The sequence below is a fragment of the Silene latifolia genome, chromosome 11 (genome assembly GCF_048544455.1).
Source record: "Silene latifolia isolate original U9 population chromosome 11, ASM4854445v1, whole genome shotgun sequence".
Classification (NCBI taxonomy): domain Eukaryota; kingdom Viridiplantae; phylum Streptophyta; class Magnoliopsida; order Caryophyllales; family Caryophyllaceae; genus Silene; species Silene latifolia.
In genome coordinates, this window is record NC_133536.1 from 199227673 (window position 1) to 199245208 (window position 17536).

The window sequence follows — 17536 nt, forward strand, 5'->3', positions numbered from 1 at the left end:
TCGGTCCAAATGGATAATATGGAATCCATATTATTTTTGTCAATTGTCAAAATGTCACATGTCATATGTAGCATAAATTTGTTGTGTATTTTTAACATATTAAAAATCAACGTATTATTAAAAATACGTCACATACAAAAATTGACTTAGTAATTTCATAATTACTTGTACCAAAATATTTTACCATTTATAAATCACAACTGATTGTATTTAAAATAATTCATTCAATTCAATTGTTACTTTAAACAATTATTTCATCCGAGTAATGATACGATTCAATCACTCAGACCATATCTCATTTAATCACATTACAATGTGATACGTAAATTTTACTTTCAAAAATCGTCCGTCAATTTTCAAGAAATTTAATTAACTCGTAACATTATACGATTAATTAAATAATCAATTAAGAGTGTTGCCCTATAGGTATGACCAAGGGGATCAACTGATCACCACCGTCGCACGACAGTAATGTCAAACTCTAGTCAGCCAATCATTACCGATATATGTTGACCAGTTGACAGTAAAAAAAAAAATACTTCCCAATTGTATTCTTTAAAACGAGACTTAAACATGTGATCATCATGATCAACAGTCGTGATCGCATTATTGTCGGAGGACACAAATTCCAACAATCTCCCACTTGTCCTCGACAAGTGTGCGTCCCCAATTCTCTTGTCCTATTACTATCTCCCACTCAATGCAAGGTGTCTTTCAGGCCGTACTTGCAAGTGATCATATCGAGAGTGGTTTCCTCGATCTGTAGAATAACTGATTGACCGGACTTATCTATCATAGATACCTTCCGAGCGTGGCCACGCATTTCCAGTTCATTACTCCTCGAGTGGCCCTGAGATATTGTTATAACCTTTACTAGGGGTGGACAATTCCTATCGCACTCATTCCCTTCGACTAGCCACAGCCATCATAACCCAAAATATGCCCATTTGACCCCATTTACGAAGGTCGTAGTAACACAAATCAAAGTTAATCAAAAACGTGCCATCTTAGGTGAACAGTCTTTAGTCAAAAGAATCGACTCATTCGAATACTATAGTAGCTCTCGCCACGACCAGGCTATATAAATTTGCCAGAACTCTATAAGCGGTCATTAGGCCCGACAAAAAGTTCCTAACAGTCTGCCTATGTGATCGACTAGTCATCTCACATGACTCTATGGCACTTGAACTTGCCATCAATCGCATCACACTCTAGTCACTTCGAGACGTCACCTCATATAAGTAACTATGGGCAAATACAATGTTAATCCGTGTTCACTTTAACGGGGTTCAATTGTCTCCACAACCCGTTTGGATATAACAATGTACAAGGTGAGTTAATAATAACTCAAACGACAAATATCGACATCACACTCGGGTAGTCAATATCATATTACAACCTTGTGATGTATATCATAAGTGTAAACACTTATTGATTGCAATAGAAGTTTAACATGCCATGTGTCCATGTGTTCAAACTTCTTACACTTGCATTTTCCTTTACATTCATGTTCTCTCTCATAGCATGAACATTACCAACTACACATCAAGGTTCCCGACCTCGGTTTTGGTTCTTTATCTTGAAAGAACTTTCTTATCGATTATCACATAACGAACGAATTTGTGGTGAATGATATAACTTGTACTGATCAAGTACTCCATTCACACACAATGCACTAGGTATATGTCTTGCAGAGTCTTACAACAATTTGTCAAGACGATTGGCCTAGCACTTCTCACAAGTCCTAGCATAGTTAGGAAAGATTAGTTTTGAGTAACTTCTTATTCAATTAAGTATCTTTCCAAAACTTCTTATTTCTCTTTCTTAGGCTTGAAAGATTTAGGATTCTCATAAATCCTTACATGTGCTCCTATTTTCATTAATATGCGCAACCTCTTGACACATATAAGAGCATTCTGACAAACACCGAAATCGCTCATCGGATTCTACTTGGGAATTCATGACGTTTCTATTGTGGCTTACCAATGAATCATCATGCTCTTATGCATATGATTCATTATTTGGACATGTGCATGATTATTCTAATGGCGGAAACATTAGTTACTAATAATCATGAGATCAACCGTTCATAGGTTCAATGAACGACCATGACTGCTAATGGCAATTCCATTTTCATCTTCATGAATAACCTATGTGAATGTTGGTACGATGTGTATCTCTTAATACTAATCCAACATCCCTTGATGTAATTGGATTCATCATAGTCCATTATCATCCAGAATTGAAAGCTCAAATGCTTCTTTATGAAAGAAGGTATTAGCTCGTCATTCTTTAATGAGTGGTGAGTTGTAAACATTCAAAGGATGATAGCTCCCACTAAATTCCATGTCTTCACATGAGAATTTCCTAACTCCCACTCAATTCTACATATTTCGAAATTGACTTCTCAATTGAAACTTTTCAAGAATTGAAACATAAATTGCATTGCCAAGTTATTAAGATAAAACCATATATGTTCCCATCATATCCTTTCAAAATACCTATTTCGAAGAGGTCTCATCTTAACCTTACGGAAAGAGATTTTAAATCTCTAACACACTCATGTCATAATGATGTGTAGCAATGTCATTATTCAAATATAAATAATATCTAGAACACATCCTTCGAAAATACCCTTTCGGAAGGAGGTTTAACCATTTCATAAAGAGGTTAAGCAATGACATTTGCGTGGTTAAAACTTGGTCATTGAAGATATCGGTATATCAATCTTTGCAACTCGATCATAACTAGTATGTTACTATGATTCATTAAGGCTCTTAAGTAAATCTCAAGGTTGAAACTATTGGTCAAAATTTATCATATAGAACTTAGTCAAAAACTTTGTTAAGACTTTACATCAGTCATTTTTCTTCCAAAACTTTCTTTTGGTCTCCTCGTGTAGTTATCATAAGAATATGTTCTTTCGATTACTTCACTTGGTCTCTTTTGTCATATAGAACTTACTTGAGACCATAGATCTCATCTATTCGGTATACTATGTAAATAGATATACCTTCATTCAAATCATTCTCTCTTGCGTAGATCTTTATTTACACAAGTACACAATTTTTATCTTGCCTTGTGTGTTGTGTCCTCATTTTTCTCCCACTCTATCTTTAGAATAAATACACTATAGATTCAAAGATAGCATATGAGACACAAATAATGATGTTGAAGTATAAGGAGAACTATCTCATAGATTGACTAATAGTTTTATATTTCATATGTGTACTTGGTGATTGACATACCTTTAAGAGAGTTCATAGACTCAAAATCGCTTTATAAATGATCATACACAAGCCTTAAGCATGTGGACATATAATGAAACCCGTCATTATATTTGTCTATTAGATCACTTTAAGTGAATAATCTTATGTTTCTAAGAACAAGCATTTAAAGATGAATTTTAGAACATAAAAGGATAAATGATAAAACGGGTGACTTGGGTTGCAAACCAAGTCACCATTATCCAAAATACAACCCATTATCCAAAATACCTTTCCATGTCGAACACGGAAACTTAAGGTTCTAAAATCCAAAACATAATTTAAAATAAGACAATGAAAAGCAAAGCTCCATAAAAGCTATCCCTAGCTTCTCAATGGTTTCTCATGCTTGCTTTTCCTTTCCCTTGTCTTTGCTTGGTGGAGGCCCTATTTACAATAAAAAGGGAGATACATTATCACAACTTTGCATCATAATACCATAGTTGAATTAGAAACATAAAAGAAGGATAGTCATTTACCTACTGGAGTAATCTTTCCAAATTAATATCACCAAGGTATTTGGAACAATTTCTTTTCCAATGTCCCATACCATTACAATAATGGCATTTATCAAGAGGACCCTTCTTGATTTTTGAAGTGCTAGCTTCACAAGTCTTAGCTTTGGTGAATGTGGGAGCTTGCTTCTTGCCCTTTCTCCCATTCTTCTTGAACTTCCCCTTACTCTTAGTGCTTATGTTAAGCACATCCTTGGGCGGGTTCACATTTAACCCCATGTCCCTTTCGGCTTGCACAAGTAACTTGTGCAACTCCTCAAGAGACACATCCTTGTCTTGCATGTTAAAATTCACCCGGAATTGAACATACGCTTTCACTTTAGACAAGGAGTGTAGAATCCTATCTACAATGAGTTCTTTGGGGATTTCAACTTTTTGAATTTTCAAGGTCTCGACAAGCTCCATAAGTTTGAGCACATGAGGGCTAACCTTTTGGCCCTCTTTGAAGTCGAGATCAAAGAATGCCGCGGCCGCCTCATATTGGACGATCCGCGGAGTTTGTGAAAACATTGTCACAAGCTTGGAGTAAATCTCATTAGCATTGCCCATTTTAAAGGCTCTCCTTTGGAGGTCTGCCTCCATCGCAAATATCAAGACATTTTTCATTGCGGCGGACTCCTTTTGGTAAGCCTCATATGCTTCCCTAGTGGCGGCGGTCGACCTAGTAGTAGGTTCGGGTGGAGAGGCCTCGGTAAGGTAACGAAGCTTGTCGTCACCTTGGGCGGCCAATTTGAGTTGGGCATCCCAATCGGAGAAATTTGACCCATTCTTTTCAAGTTTACATCGATCCATAAAGGATTGGAGCCATGATGAACTAGCGAGAGGTGTGGCGTTTGGAGTTGGTGTTGCCATTTGTTATGAGAAAAAGAAGTGGTCTACAAAACAAAATATAAGGAGTAAAACAAATGTCGTTTTAACAATAATACTCGTAAAAATGTATGATTTAAACAAGTTTTATGCATTTTTCTAGTGACCTCTACCCAACTAGATAAATGATTCCAAGACCCAAATTCATATCGACTTAGGCACGATAGGGCCGATTCATCCTTTATCACTATAACTCGGTGGATTAACGTTTAATCGATTCTACTTTTAGAACTCTTGGTCGATAATATTACATTAACAATTATCTTTAGCCCAAAACACATTCGACAAGGGCACGGTAGGGCCGATACATCCCTTATCAAAAACTTTTGTTGAGTTCAATCCAAATTTCGAATAAATGTGTCCATGATCCAAATCCATATCAACTTGGGCACGGTAGGGCCGATTCATCCCTTATCAACATGAATTCGGTGGATTAACATTCATCACCCACTTCCCCTACGTAACAAGGTTTGTACCCCGGTAGGGCCGAGTGCACTCCCTCGCGAAATAGGTTTTCATGGTTTCTACTATTTGGTAAGGCTATGTCTCAATTGATTGTTTTAGCGAGAGGTCATGTCAATTTATTATCTATCACGTTTTAAGTGAACTAAAGCGGTGAACTACTATAATTCTAATTGACACTGTCGAAAAACCTCTATAAAAGAAGATGCATGTTTTAGTTATGGCGATTTAGCGATGCATGCGACATAAAATAAAATGCAAGCATAAAAATAAATAAATAAATTCTAGTATGGCCTTTCCTAAAATAGAAAAACTATTTAATTATTACATATTCGGAAACCAACTCCATTGGTCCCTTGAACTTCGGTTGTGACACGCATCTCGAGGTAACACCGTCTTTATGTATCGCCATTCTTGAAGAAATCCGTCTTTGGGAACTCCGGAATGAATAAAATTACATAATAAATTACATAATTTCCTATTATACATTTGTAACTAAAATAAAATAAATCTATTAAATTACAAAACGGTGATACGAGATCACAATAAAATTACAACCGAATCGATATTCCCATACATTTCGGGAAATACCAATTAAAATCTAAGGCCATACTAAGCAAAATTACATAATTCAAAAATTACATAAATTAAAATTATGACAATCATAAAGAAAATGAAGCATTATAATATGTAAGAACATGCTCAATTTTATGCTAAATCGCCTTTAATTAGCCAATATCATATATTACTCGGTTTTTACGGATTTGCGTGATTTCAACATTTTACAATCACAAAAAATACATAAATTCATATTTATGCATAAGTTAATTACCCTAACCTCTTAGGACTCAAAATTTAGTCTTCACTAATAATTTGACCATAATTAACTCATATTTATAAAATTGTTCATTAATGGACTAAAAATTACAAAAATAAGCTATAAACTTCAAATAAATCACAAAATTTCAAATAAATTCAAAATTCAAAATTTAAACTCATGAACATTCTGGAAAAATACCATGACACTCATAATATTCAAAAACTTAGGTTAAAAATTTCGAAATTTTCCGGAAAAACAATGTTGCGGTTTATCGGTTTTTAACAAAATAATCATAAAAACATGTGAAAAAATATTCTCATCAACTTTTCAATTTTAGATCTGAAAAAGATAATAAAATGCAACATTTGATGTTTTTCCTAAGTCATAGAGTATGTTTTTATCAATATTTCACTAATAAAGTCACTATTCATGCAATTTTTCTTCAAAAATCCATAAATCATGCAAAAGACTTTAATATAGCCCATTATTTTACACACATCTTGTAAAATATCATGTGACAACATATTAAATTTCTATGACCAGATTCGAAATTTAACTCATATTAACCTATTTTTCACCTAAATCCGAATTTAATAATGAAAAATCCATTTTTCGAGCATAACAAGTCCAAAAATTATGAAAATTTACAGGTTATCTCAAAATAATATATGTGACAACATATCCAAAAATCACTGGAAAATTCGAAGTATAGCTAATTTTAGACCGAAAATGACATTTTTACTCATAAAATCATATTTAAATGCCATTATTGTATAATATGAACAATAAAAATCCGTAAATATCACCAAAATATCCTAAAACATTTTAGGACCAGAAATATTAACATGCATGAATTAATTTCGTGATATATCATAATAACACAAATTTTACAAGTTTTATATGTTATTCTTATAACTCGGAAAAACTTTTAACCGATTTGCATGCAAACAACCATGGCTCTAATACCAATTGAAGGAAAAGTAGATCTATATACTTACATATTCATATATATGTTAATTTAATTTGTCATAAAATTAAAGATGGATTTTATGCATGCAAACAAATGAGCAAAGTAGAGAAGAAATCATGTTCTTACATTGTGATTTTGGTTTTAAGGGCACAAGAGAGATCACCTTTCTCTCTTGTTCTTGTGCTTTCCTTTAATGGAAGAACTAAGATCCAAGTGTAGGATCTCTCCTTAAGCTTTATACCCAAGGCTTACTCTTAATAAAAATTAATATTATAAGAACTAGTACAATATTAATCTTATAGAAAATTGACCCAAAATATTATGTAACACTTAAATATTTCGGTTTTGGGAGAGAAGAAGAAGAGAGCTTTTTATCTCTCTAGAATTCTAATTTTGGATGAGTGAAAAGTATGAATGAATTATCAATAATAATCTTAAGTATATGGTAAAAGGAGAGGAAAAACCAAGTGGTTTTTCCTTCTCTAAAAACCGGACAAGGGGAGTGGGAGGGGAGCCAATGCATGCACTCATTTGTCTTCACAATGCACAATAGGGTTGCATGGCTACTATAGCAAACAATCATTATGTTTACCACTAATTTAAGCAAACACAATTAGCTTAAACCTCCTCTTATTTTCGGTCCAAATGGATAATATGGAATCCATATTATTTTTGTCAATTGTCAAAATGTCACATGTCATATGTAGCATAAATTTGTTGTGTTTTTTTAACATATTAAAAATCAACGTATTATTAAAAATACGTCACATACAAAAATTGACTTAGTAATTTCATAATTACTTGTACCAAAATATTTTACCATTTATAAATCACAACTGATTGTATTTATAATAATTCATTCAATTCAATTGTTACTTTAAACAATTATTTCATCCGAGTAATGATACGATTCAATCACTCGCATCAGTATCTCATTTAATCACATTACAATGTGATACGTAAATTTTACTTTCAAAAATCGTCCGTCAATTTTCAAGAAATTTAATTAACTCGTAACATTATACGATTAATTAAATAATCAATTAAGAGTGTTGCCCTATAGGTATGACCAAGGGGATCAACTGATCACCACCGTCGCACGACAGTAATGTCAAACTCTATTCAGCCAATCATTACCGATATATGTTGACCAGTTGACAAAAAAAAAATACTTCCCAATTGTATTCTTTAAAACGAGACTTAAACATGTGATCATCATGATCAACAGTCGTGATCGCATTATTGTCGGAGGACACAAATTCCAACAACTTCTCCCCCCATACCCCGGAACACAATGGCATTGCTGAGAGACGACATCGTCATATTGTCGAAACGGGACTCTCCCTTCTCACACACGCCTCTGTTCCGACTACCTACCGGTCCTATGCATTCGTCACAGCTGTCTACCTTATTAATCGCATGCCCACACCCCTTCTTAAAAATTCTTCCCCCTTTTTTAAAACTGTTTGGTGTCTCTCCTAATTATCGCAAATTGAGAGGCTTCAGGTGCCTATGTTACCCATGGCTTCGCCCCTCCACGAAGCACAAGCTTGACCCGAAATCTGTCCCCTGCATATTTGTTGGATACTCCTCGACACAAAGTGCCTTTTACTGTCTCAATCCCACCACTAATAAGCTGTACACATCCCGACATGTTAAGTTTGTCGAATCGAATTTTCCCTATCCTACCTTGTGTCCCAATGTCACTCCTTCCTTGACATGCTCACCTACTCAATGGTGTTCACTGTCAATTCCCATCCTCTTTCCTACACCTACTCCAAACCCTCCCTCTGCCACGGAACCCGACACGTCATCCACTCCTCCCCCTGATACTTCTCCTCACACCTCCCCTGTAACATCTCCCCGCACTCCCTCTGGTCCTTCTCCTTCTACCGAGGAGCAAGAGCCTTCTTCTTCTCCTTCTGCCCCGCCACCTGATCATGGTGTTGTCCCTGCCTCACGAGCCACTACACGGCTCATGAATAATATTCGCTGCCCCAATCCCAAATATGCCAAGTTAGCTCACCTCTCTACTGCCACTCTCCCTCCCGTCACACTCAAATCCGCTTTGTCTGATCTCAAATGGCAAGCTGCCATGTCTGATGAATACTCGGCTCTCCTAGCAAATAAGACGTGGTCTCTTGTCCCTCCCGACACCTCTTACAATGTTGTCGACTGCAAATGGGTTTTTCGGGTCAAATATAACCCGGACAATACCATTCACAAGTACAAGGCTCGTCTTGTTTCTAAGGGTTTTCATCAAAGGCCGGGTGTTGATTATTCTGAGACCTTCAGTCCCGTAGTTAAACCCGTCACTGTGCGCCTTATTCTCTCGCTTGCACTCGCCCGTGGTTGGTCCCTCAAGCAACTCGATATTAACAATGCTTTTCTTCAAGGTACGTTATCTGAAACTGTCTTCATGTCTCTGCCTTCTGGCTTTGTTAATCCTTCTTTTCCAAATTATGTCTGCAAACATTCTAAAGCAATATACGGTCTTAAACAAGCTCCTCGAGCTTGGTATAATGAATTGAAAAATTATCTACTCTTGTACGGTTTCAAGCAATCTCTCTCTGACCCGTCTCTTTTTCTCTACCACAAAAATTCTGTTATTATTTATCTTCTAGTCTATGTTGGCGATATCATCGTCACTGGTCCCCCTTCCTCGTCCCTTTCTCACTTCTTCTCATCCTTTGCTACTCGCTTTTCTCTTAAAGATTTGGGATTTCCGTCATACTTTCTTGGTATTGAAGTTGCACCTACACCCTCTGGCCTCCGTCTCACCCAAACCAAATACATCCATGATATCCTTACTCGCACAAATATGCTTGATGCCAAACCCACCACTACACCCTTGAGTCCCTAACCTCCCCTTACGCTCACGACAGGTCACTCAATTCCCAACCCATCTGACTACCGTGCAGCTGTTGGCAGCCTTCAATATCTCTCACTTACCCGGCCCGACATTGCCTTTGCTGTAAACAAACTAGCTCAATTTTTGCAGGATCCTCAAGAGTCCCAATGGCTAGCCTTAAAACGTCTTCTTTGTTATCTCAAGGGCCCGCTCACTGTTGGCATTAATCTTCATCGTGACACTCCATTGTCTCTACACGCCTTTTGTGATGCTGACTGGGCCGGTGACAAAGACGATTTTGTCTCCACCACTGGCTATATTATTGTGTACCTCGGCCGCAACCCGATCTCCTGGTCTTCTAAGAAGCAACGAGCTCTTGCTCTTTCCTCAACTGAGGCCGAGTTTCGTGCCGTAGCCGCAGCCACCGCTGAGGTAATTCGGCTTCGTTCCTTACTATCCGAGTTGAACTTTCGTGTTACAGCACCCCCAGTTCTGTATTGTGACAATTTGGGTGCCACTTCTTACTCGGTTAATCCCGTGTTTCACTCGCGGATGAAGCATGTCGCCCTTGCGTTTCATTTTGTTCTTGAACAAGTTAACAAAGGGCTTTTACGGGAGCAACACATTTCGGCAAATGATCAACTAGCTGATGCGTTAACTAAGCCTCTTGGACGCCCCGCTTTGTATCCTATTCTGCTCAAGATTGGTCTTTCCTCTGGCACGTCCATCTTGCGGGAGCGTATTGAAGATAATACGTAATCTTTAGTTACGATTTCTTTTAGCATAATATATTGTATTTAGTTATTTGTTTCTTATTATCCAAGATTGTATATTATCTTGTGATTCTTGTATCTTAGGGTTTTATAGCTAACTTGTGCTCTAGTCTAGCATTGTATATATACGGTCTCTATCATTCAATGTAAATCAAGTTCATCTTTATACAGTTTCTACAGAATCCACCATCCACCTTCTTCGTGACTATAGCCATGCCACTTGTGTTTGGAAGCATTTCAAAGTTGATGCGTCCTTCTTCTCTCTCGACCTCCAACCTTGGATTCATGAAAATTGCACCTCCCCTAATCCTTCTTGGCCTACTCTCTTTTATTCCAACTTCTAATTTTAACACAGCTACCTAATAAAATATTTTGCAATTGAATTTTTTTTAAAATTTTTTGAAAAATCTGTACTTTGTATAACAAAAATTTGTAAAATCTGTACTTTATATAAAAATAATAATTTGGGTTTGATTTTCGTAAAATAATTTTTAATTTATTTATATTTAATTTACGCTAATTTTTTTTATTAACTTTTTTAAACTTTTATTTCATATTTTTCATAAGAGCATAACCATTTCTACTTTTGTGATATAATAAATTGAATTTCTCGTGAAATTTTGATAAAAGGGGTTTAATTTCAATTATTATGTAAGTTATGGGGCCTATTCACACCAATTAAAAGTTATGGTGGTTAATTTCATAATTACACAAAGTTATGGGGCACCACTTCCCCGATTATAGAAGTATATAATATTGTTGTATGAAAAAATTACGAATATTATTTTTGAGTATTATAGAAACTAGAAAATAATATTTCATCTAATTTTCTAAGTGAGGACGCAATTTGGACTTAAGAGTCTTTGAAACAATTTAGGAAAAGAGAATAAAAAAGGGAGATTGGTTATTTAATTTAATTTGGTAAATTAAGGAAACTCCCTTGGAACGTAAGTGTATATATTTCACGGAGGATCAAAATCGGGAACGGACACTGATTAGTGATTACTAAGTCTGAAGGACATGATATGAGTGTATACGACATCAAATGTAATCAAGTTCGAAGATTTTATGAAGGCCTCGATACAGGCTCTTTAGATTACCCACTGACATGGTTTATGGCTTATCTTCCACTTTAAAGTTATTGATTGATTGTAATAAGGAATGGAAATAAATCATATTATTAGTCATATACGTGTTAACCCGCTACATGTTGTAGAATCCTTTGTAGCCAGTGGTGGAGCTGGGGGGCTAGCAGAGGCGGTCGTCTCTTCCTGGCGGATGAAATTTTCGAAAGTTTTAGTTAAATTTTTCGAAATTTTTTCGAGGGTGTGTTATGAAATTAGTCGTTCACCCCCCCCCCCCCCCTAAATTTTTTTACCCCCCTAAGTTCAAATCCTGGCTCCGCCACTGTTTGTAGCAATAATATTGGTTGTCTTATCCAACGTGTTAACCCGCTACATGTTGGGTTTCGACCCACTCTTTGACAGGTCATTTTCAGGTTGTCTTCTTGTGACACGTTATTAACTTAAGAGAAATTGCTATTAATTTAATTATGTGAATGATGATGTGTTGCAAGATAGTAAAAGCAATGGAAGATGAGACACAAAAGCGGAATAAGTGATCAACTCGTTGCTCAAAGGGATGTGCTTTTTCACATACGCATTTTACTTTTTCACATACATTTTTTACCATTTTACCCTTATTATTTTTTTCCCAGTCACTCTCAATTGATTTTTTTCTCCAATCTCCCTTACTTTCACCTCCCTTCTGTTCACCTCCCTTCGGAGGCCCACTCCGTCCGACCTTACCCCGATCAATCGGTGCTCCGGCATCAATTTTAGCGGCTGGATTCATAGTGTCGTACACTTGGAGCATTTGTAGCGGTCGTGAGCATTTGTAGCGGTCGTGAGTATACTGCAAGTCTATACGGGAGAACAACTCACAACGAGGAAGACACCAATTTGCTGTAAATGGTAGTGATTTGATGTTTGGAAATTAATTTAATATCTAATACTCAAGAATCAAGATTACATTGCCGTCAGGTGCGTTTGATACTAATGATTTCTTATTGGAATCGACAATTTGGTACTACTTGATCCTGCAATTGTCTCTGACACACCTGACCACCCTATAACCACCGTGTCTTTCACTAATTATAAACCCTAATTGATAAATAACTAAACATACAGAATATTAATTTAATTAATGGACAAACTCTAATAATTTCAACAAAACATATTAATAATTGATAAATAACTAAATTATTTCACTAATTGAAAAATTATAATCCGTTGTTTTAAGTTTTTAGAGCAACTAGATTCGATTTTAACGGAAAAAAAGTACATAGAGTTAATTCGTTTATGCTTAGGGAAAAAGGTATGATATGAAAAGTTAATGAAAAAAAATGTATGTGAAAGACTAAAATCCGTATGCAAAAAAATAATTCCGTTGAAAAAAACGGTTTATTTCGGATTAATTTCCGGTCGTTGCATATTAGGTAATCACACGACACCTAAGGTATCCCATTCCAAGATTATTTTTTTTATTTCCAAATATGATTCGATGATAGAAGTATTCCAAACTGAAGTTACCATAGTCCATAACTTTATACGGAGTATATAAAATCCTAGTTGATGAAAAAAAAACGAGATTAAATCTTACGGAATAGCGATTTAATTAGGGGGCGTTTGGTACGGGAAAAGGTAAGAGAATGAAATCAAGAAAGGGTAAGAGAGGGAAATGAATGGGATCACCCATATTATACTTGGGTGTTTGGTTGACAATTAGAGGAAAAGGGAATTAAAAGCCAACATCCACCACCTCCACCACCATTACCTACCACCTACCACCATTATCTACACCGACACCACAACAAGTAGCGGCGCCGACGATCTTCCTCACGGTACCCCACAGCGAACCTAATCACCGCGCCTCACGCCCTCAACAAACACCAAAATCCCGACTCCAAACACCTTATTCATTGTAAAAAAATCCACCACAACCCTTCGAAAACCCCTCCCCCACCACTTAAAAATCCACCACAACCCTTCGAAAACCCCTCCCCCACTACTTGGGTGTAGGGTGTAGGTGGCAGTGGTTGACGGTGTGAGAGGGTGTGGTGGGTGTTGGTGGGAGTGGTGGAAATAGGGAGTAGGAGGAAGAAGGGATTATGGGGTTATGGGCTTACCCAAGGGGGGGAGGGGTAAGGATGAGAATGATTTTGGGGGTAAGGGGGGGTATGGGTTACCCTTTCTTTGTGTCAAACAAACAACAATAAAAGGAATCAACCATTTTTATTCTCTTTCCCTTTCCTTATTCCCCCTAACCAAAAGCCCCCTTAGTATATACCCTATGGCTATATACGATTGGTCTGCATTGCCTATGGATCTTCTTACTACTGTTGCATTCAAGTTGGAATTTTTCGAAGATTTTATTTGTTTTTCTGCAGTTTGTCGGTCCTGGAACCATGCTTCGTCTACAATAAAGCACCAGTGGAGGGCTACGTCAGTTGTACCATGGCTATTACTTGCTGAAAACAATAAAGATAATCCGGATTGCGTTTGTAAGATCTTTAATCTTAATAATAACAAGTGTTACAATTTGAATCTCCCTGAAACATTCGAAGCAAGATGTTGGGGTTCGCCTTATGGCTGGATCGCAATGGTTGGCCATGACTTTAATGTTCAACTGTTCAATCCTATCACCAAGGCGGGTATTAGTTTCCCAAGATTGAGTAATCTCCCTCACCTACCTGAAAACGACGAGAACTGGCGTGAGGATAAAAAAGATTATTTTCGTTGGTGTATACAGATCTTTCTGACGAAGCTTATTGTGCTCAAAGTGTCTAAAAGTGGCAATCACGAGTTTGTTAGAGCAACTCCAATGGTTGCTTTTAGGCACTTGCTTGCAATTTTTGTAAAATTTCAAGCAAATAGCTTATCATTGGAGAGGGAGTGAACAAATGTAGCTTGAAAGCATTGTAGCTTTGTCAAGCTACATGCTTGACATGAAAAAAAAGAAAAGGTAAATTTTTTTATTGGATGAAATTAATAAGGTGAGACCCATATAAGCTACAAAATGTTGTAGCTTCCCATTGGAGCGGTGTGTAGCTGAAAAGAAAACAGCTTAAAAAACCGACTTGGCAAATCAGGCTACAATGTATTGTAGCCATCCATTGGAGATGCTCTTATTATGTTACTTTATGAGCCACATGCTAAGTGTTTTGGTAAAAAATTACCGAGTTATTGATTTAATTTGTGGGTTAAAGCGATCGATCTATGGCCTATGAACGAAATAAAACACGATGATAAAGATGAGCGAAAATGCAACAAAATAAGAGAGTGACACGAGGAATTTTGGTGACGCGGAAAACCCGATGTGGGAACAACCGCGGGGGGAGTCAGAATCCCACCAATTTTGCACTATAATCGAGACGGTATTATGTAAGTAAGGAAATACAAGGATTAATTTGTTAGCGGGATATTGCTAAATAAAGACGGGATGTCGAGTATGAGAGTGTTCGTGTGTGGAATGAGATGATCTCTAATTGTGACTTGTTTCTCTTTATATAGTTGTTGTCTTGCTAGGGTTGAGTCCACATTGTTTTCCTGCCTCTGCTCCTGGATTCCTGCGTCTGCTCCTGTAAAGTAGGGGGTAGTTGCTTGATAATAGGAGGTGGTTGGTTGACTCCTTCTTACGTGGGCTTTGTTTAACAAATATCTTATATGTGTTTATTTACTTTGACTAATCCAATGGTCCCCACCTTTTCCAACTCACCAATCCTTTTCTTTCCTTTCCTCCAATGAAATGGTGACACCCCATCAAGGATAAAAAGTGATATTTTTATCCCCAACAATTGCCCCCAAATTTCCGTCTCAATATATTTTAAGCGGGAATTTCTTCTTCGAGGCGTTAAAAACTGACGGGATTTGACAATGCTGCCGACTTCGAACTTCCCCTCAATTAATCTTCTCTTACCGTCACTTTATGTTCCTAACTCCGCATAATTGCCGTTGGGACTTTCTGCCTCTGACCAAGCTTTTGCCCCCAGGTTCTGGCAAACCCACGGCTGCACTTGCTGCGGTTCTGACTCTGAGGGAGAAGAAACGTGCTGAAGATGCCTCCAAGCCAGCCGAGAAGAGAAAAAATGACCCTGCCTTTGCTTCTGGTGCCCGTACAAAAAGGAGATCTGCCTCTGGTTCAACCAAGGAGCAAGTTCCCATTGAGGTCACTCCTCTTGCTACGAAGCCTTTTATTCCTGGATATGTTCCACCTCGTAGCTTTACCTCTGCTTCTACGCATCCCCTGCTTCTGAATCGACCCTGCTTCTGAGGACTTGTTTGGTTGACATAAGGGAACTAAAGTTCCCGGAAACTTCAAGTTCACATGAATTTCCAATTCATGTGAATTCCCAAAAAGTGTTTGGTTTGCATGTGGGAAGTTAATTCATGTGGGAAGTTCCAATGACCAATGGGGGGCTTGGTGAGTGACTTCCCACATAATGGAGGAAGTAAATTCATGTGGGAACTTCTACTTCCCATGATTTTGGCAACCAAACAACATCATGGTTTTACACTTCCTAGGAAGTTTAAAATCCCATGATTTTAATGGGCAACCAAACAAGCCCTGAGTCTTCTGTCTCTGCGTCACATGCTTCTGCTTTATTTGCAGTACTGCTGCTGCTGCTTGACTTGTCGTACTGTTGTTGCTGCTACTTGACGTCTCACCCTCTTCCAGGATCTGCTAAGCCCAAGGCTACTTTGGAAATGATTTTGACTCAGAGGAGGAAAAGGGCCTCTGGGCTGCTCCTAAGCCTGTAGAGAAAAGGAAGGCATATTCTGGTTCTTCATCTGGATCTAGCGCCAGAAAGAGGGTTGCTACTGCTTCTGCCAGAGTCTACTTCTATTGAGATTACTTCACTTGCAACCATGCCCCCAATCTGTGGGCCTGCTCCACCATTTGGGTGTGTTTCTGCTTCTGGAAATGCTTCTGTTTCTGGATATACTCTGGCATCTTGTTCTCCTGCTGCTGAGTTTCCCTGGAGCTTTTGGCAAGTTCAGATTCTCGAGAGATTTAAGTTTCTATGATGTTGAGGGTCGCACTTTTGATGCTGAGATTCACCTCTCACAGGCTCTGGATACTGAAGCTTCTCTAGCCTTCAAGGTGCAGGTGCTGGAATTTGGAAGCAGGAGAGAGAAAGCTGGCTGCAGAATTTCCTATGGGTCTGAACCTGGACGAGTTATCTGGTCTGGAGGGGGAAGGTGCTCCTATTGACGCGCCAGATGCTGAGGAAGAAGTGACTTCTGCTGCTCCTGGTATTCGAACTACTGCCTCTGAGTTTGTTCCTATTTCTGGGTCTAACTCTGCATCTGGATCCCACGCTGCTGGTGAATGATGGATCCACCTTATGGATGCTAGGTCCAGCCTCCTCCTTACTCTACTGTTCTGCGTCTGGTCGGCATAGGTGCTTCTGGTGTTGAGAACCTCTGTCAAAACTTGCCTTCACAGTTTATATGCGGCTGGTACCTGAGAAATGTTAGTAATGCAACCTAGGTGTATGCGATGACCTTCTAATGCATGATCTAGCGATCTAATCAATATAGACACGTTATGAACTTATATGTCGGGAATGCAATGTTTATCAATGTGTCGTGAGAATGATCATGTTTGAGCGTGTGTTGCGAGTGTCGCAGGTGTTCTATCATTTGCTTTGTATCTTGCCGTTTCTGGCGTACTTTTAATTTGTGCATGCACGTTTTACGCTGTATGTTTGGCCATCACTGTTTGATTGCTGGCTAAGGGGTCTAGTATGCCCACTCGTCCAGAGGAGTCAGGCTTGCGTGGGTGCTAATGCATCGCGGGAGACTGATTGTCTCGGTTGTATGTGCTTAGCCACAGACACACGCCTTCTGTAGTGAATACAGACCCTTTCATATTAGTTTGCATTTTTATTCACTTGGTCATTTATTTGAAAGATATTTATAAAAAGGAACTTCTTCAGTTAAAATATTAA

General features: G+C 37.8%; 1 protein-coding gene across 1 annotated transcript; it reads left to right on the forward strand.

Moving 5' to 3' along the window:
• Nucleotides 1-13875: 13875 nt before the first annotated feature.
• Nucleotides 13876-14481, forward strand: LOC141614643 (F-box protein At2g05970-like). Its single transcript, XM_074433391.1, has one exon. It carries the CDS (start codon nucleotides 13876-13878, stop codon nucleotides 14479-14481), a length of 606 nt encoding a protein of 201 aa, XP_074289492.1.
• The last annotated feature ends 3055 nt before the right edge of the window (nucleotides 14482-17536 follow it).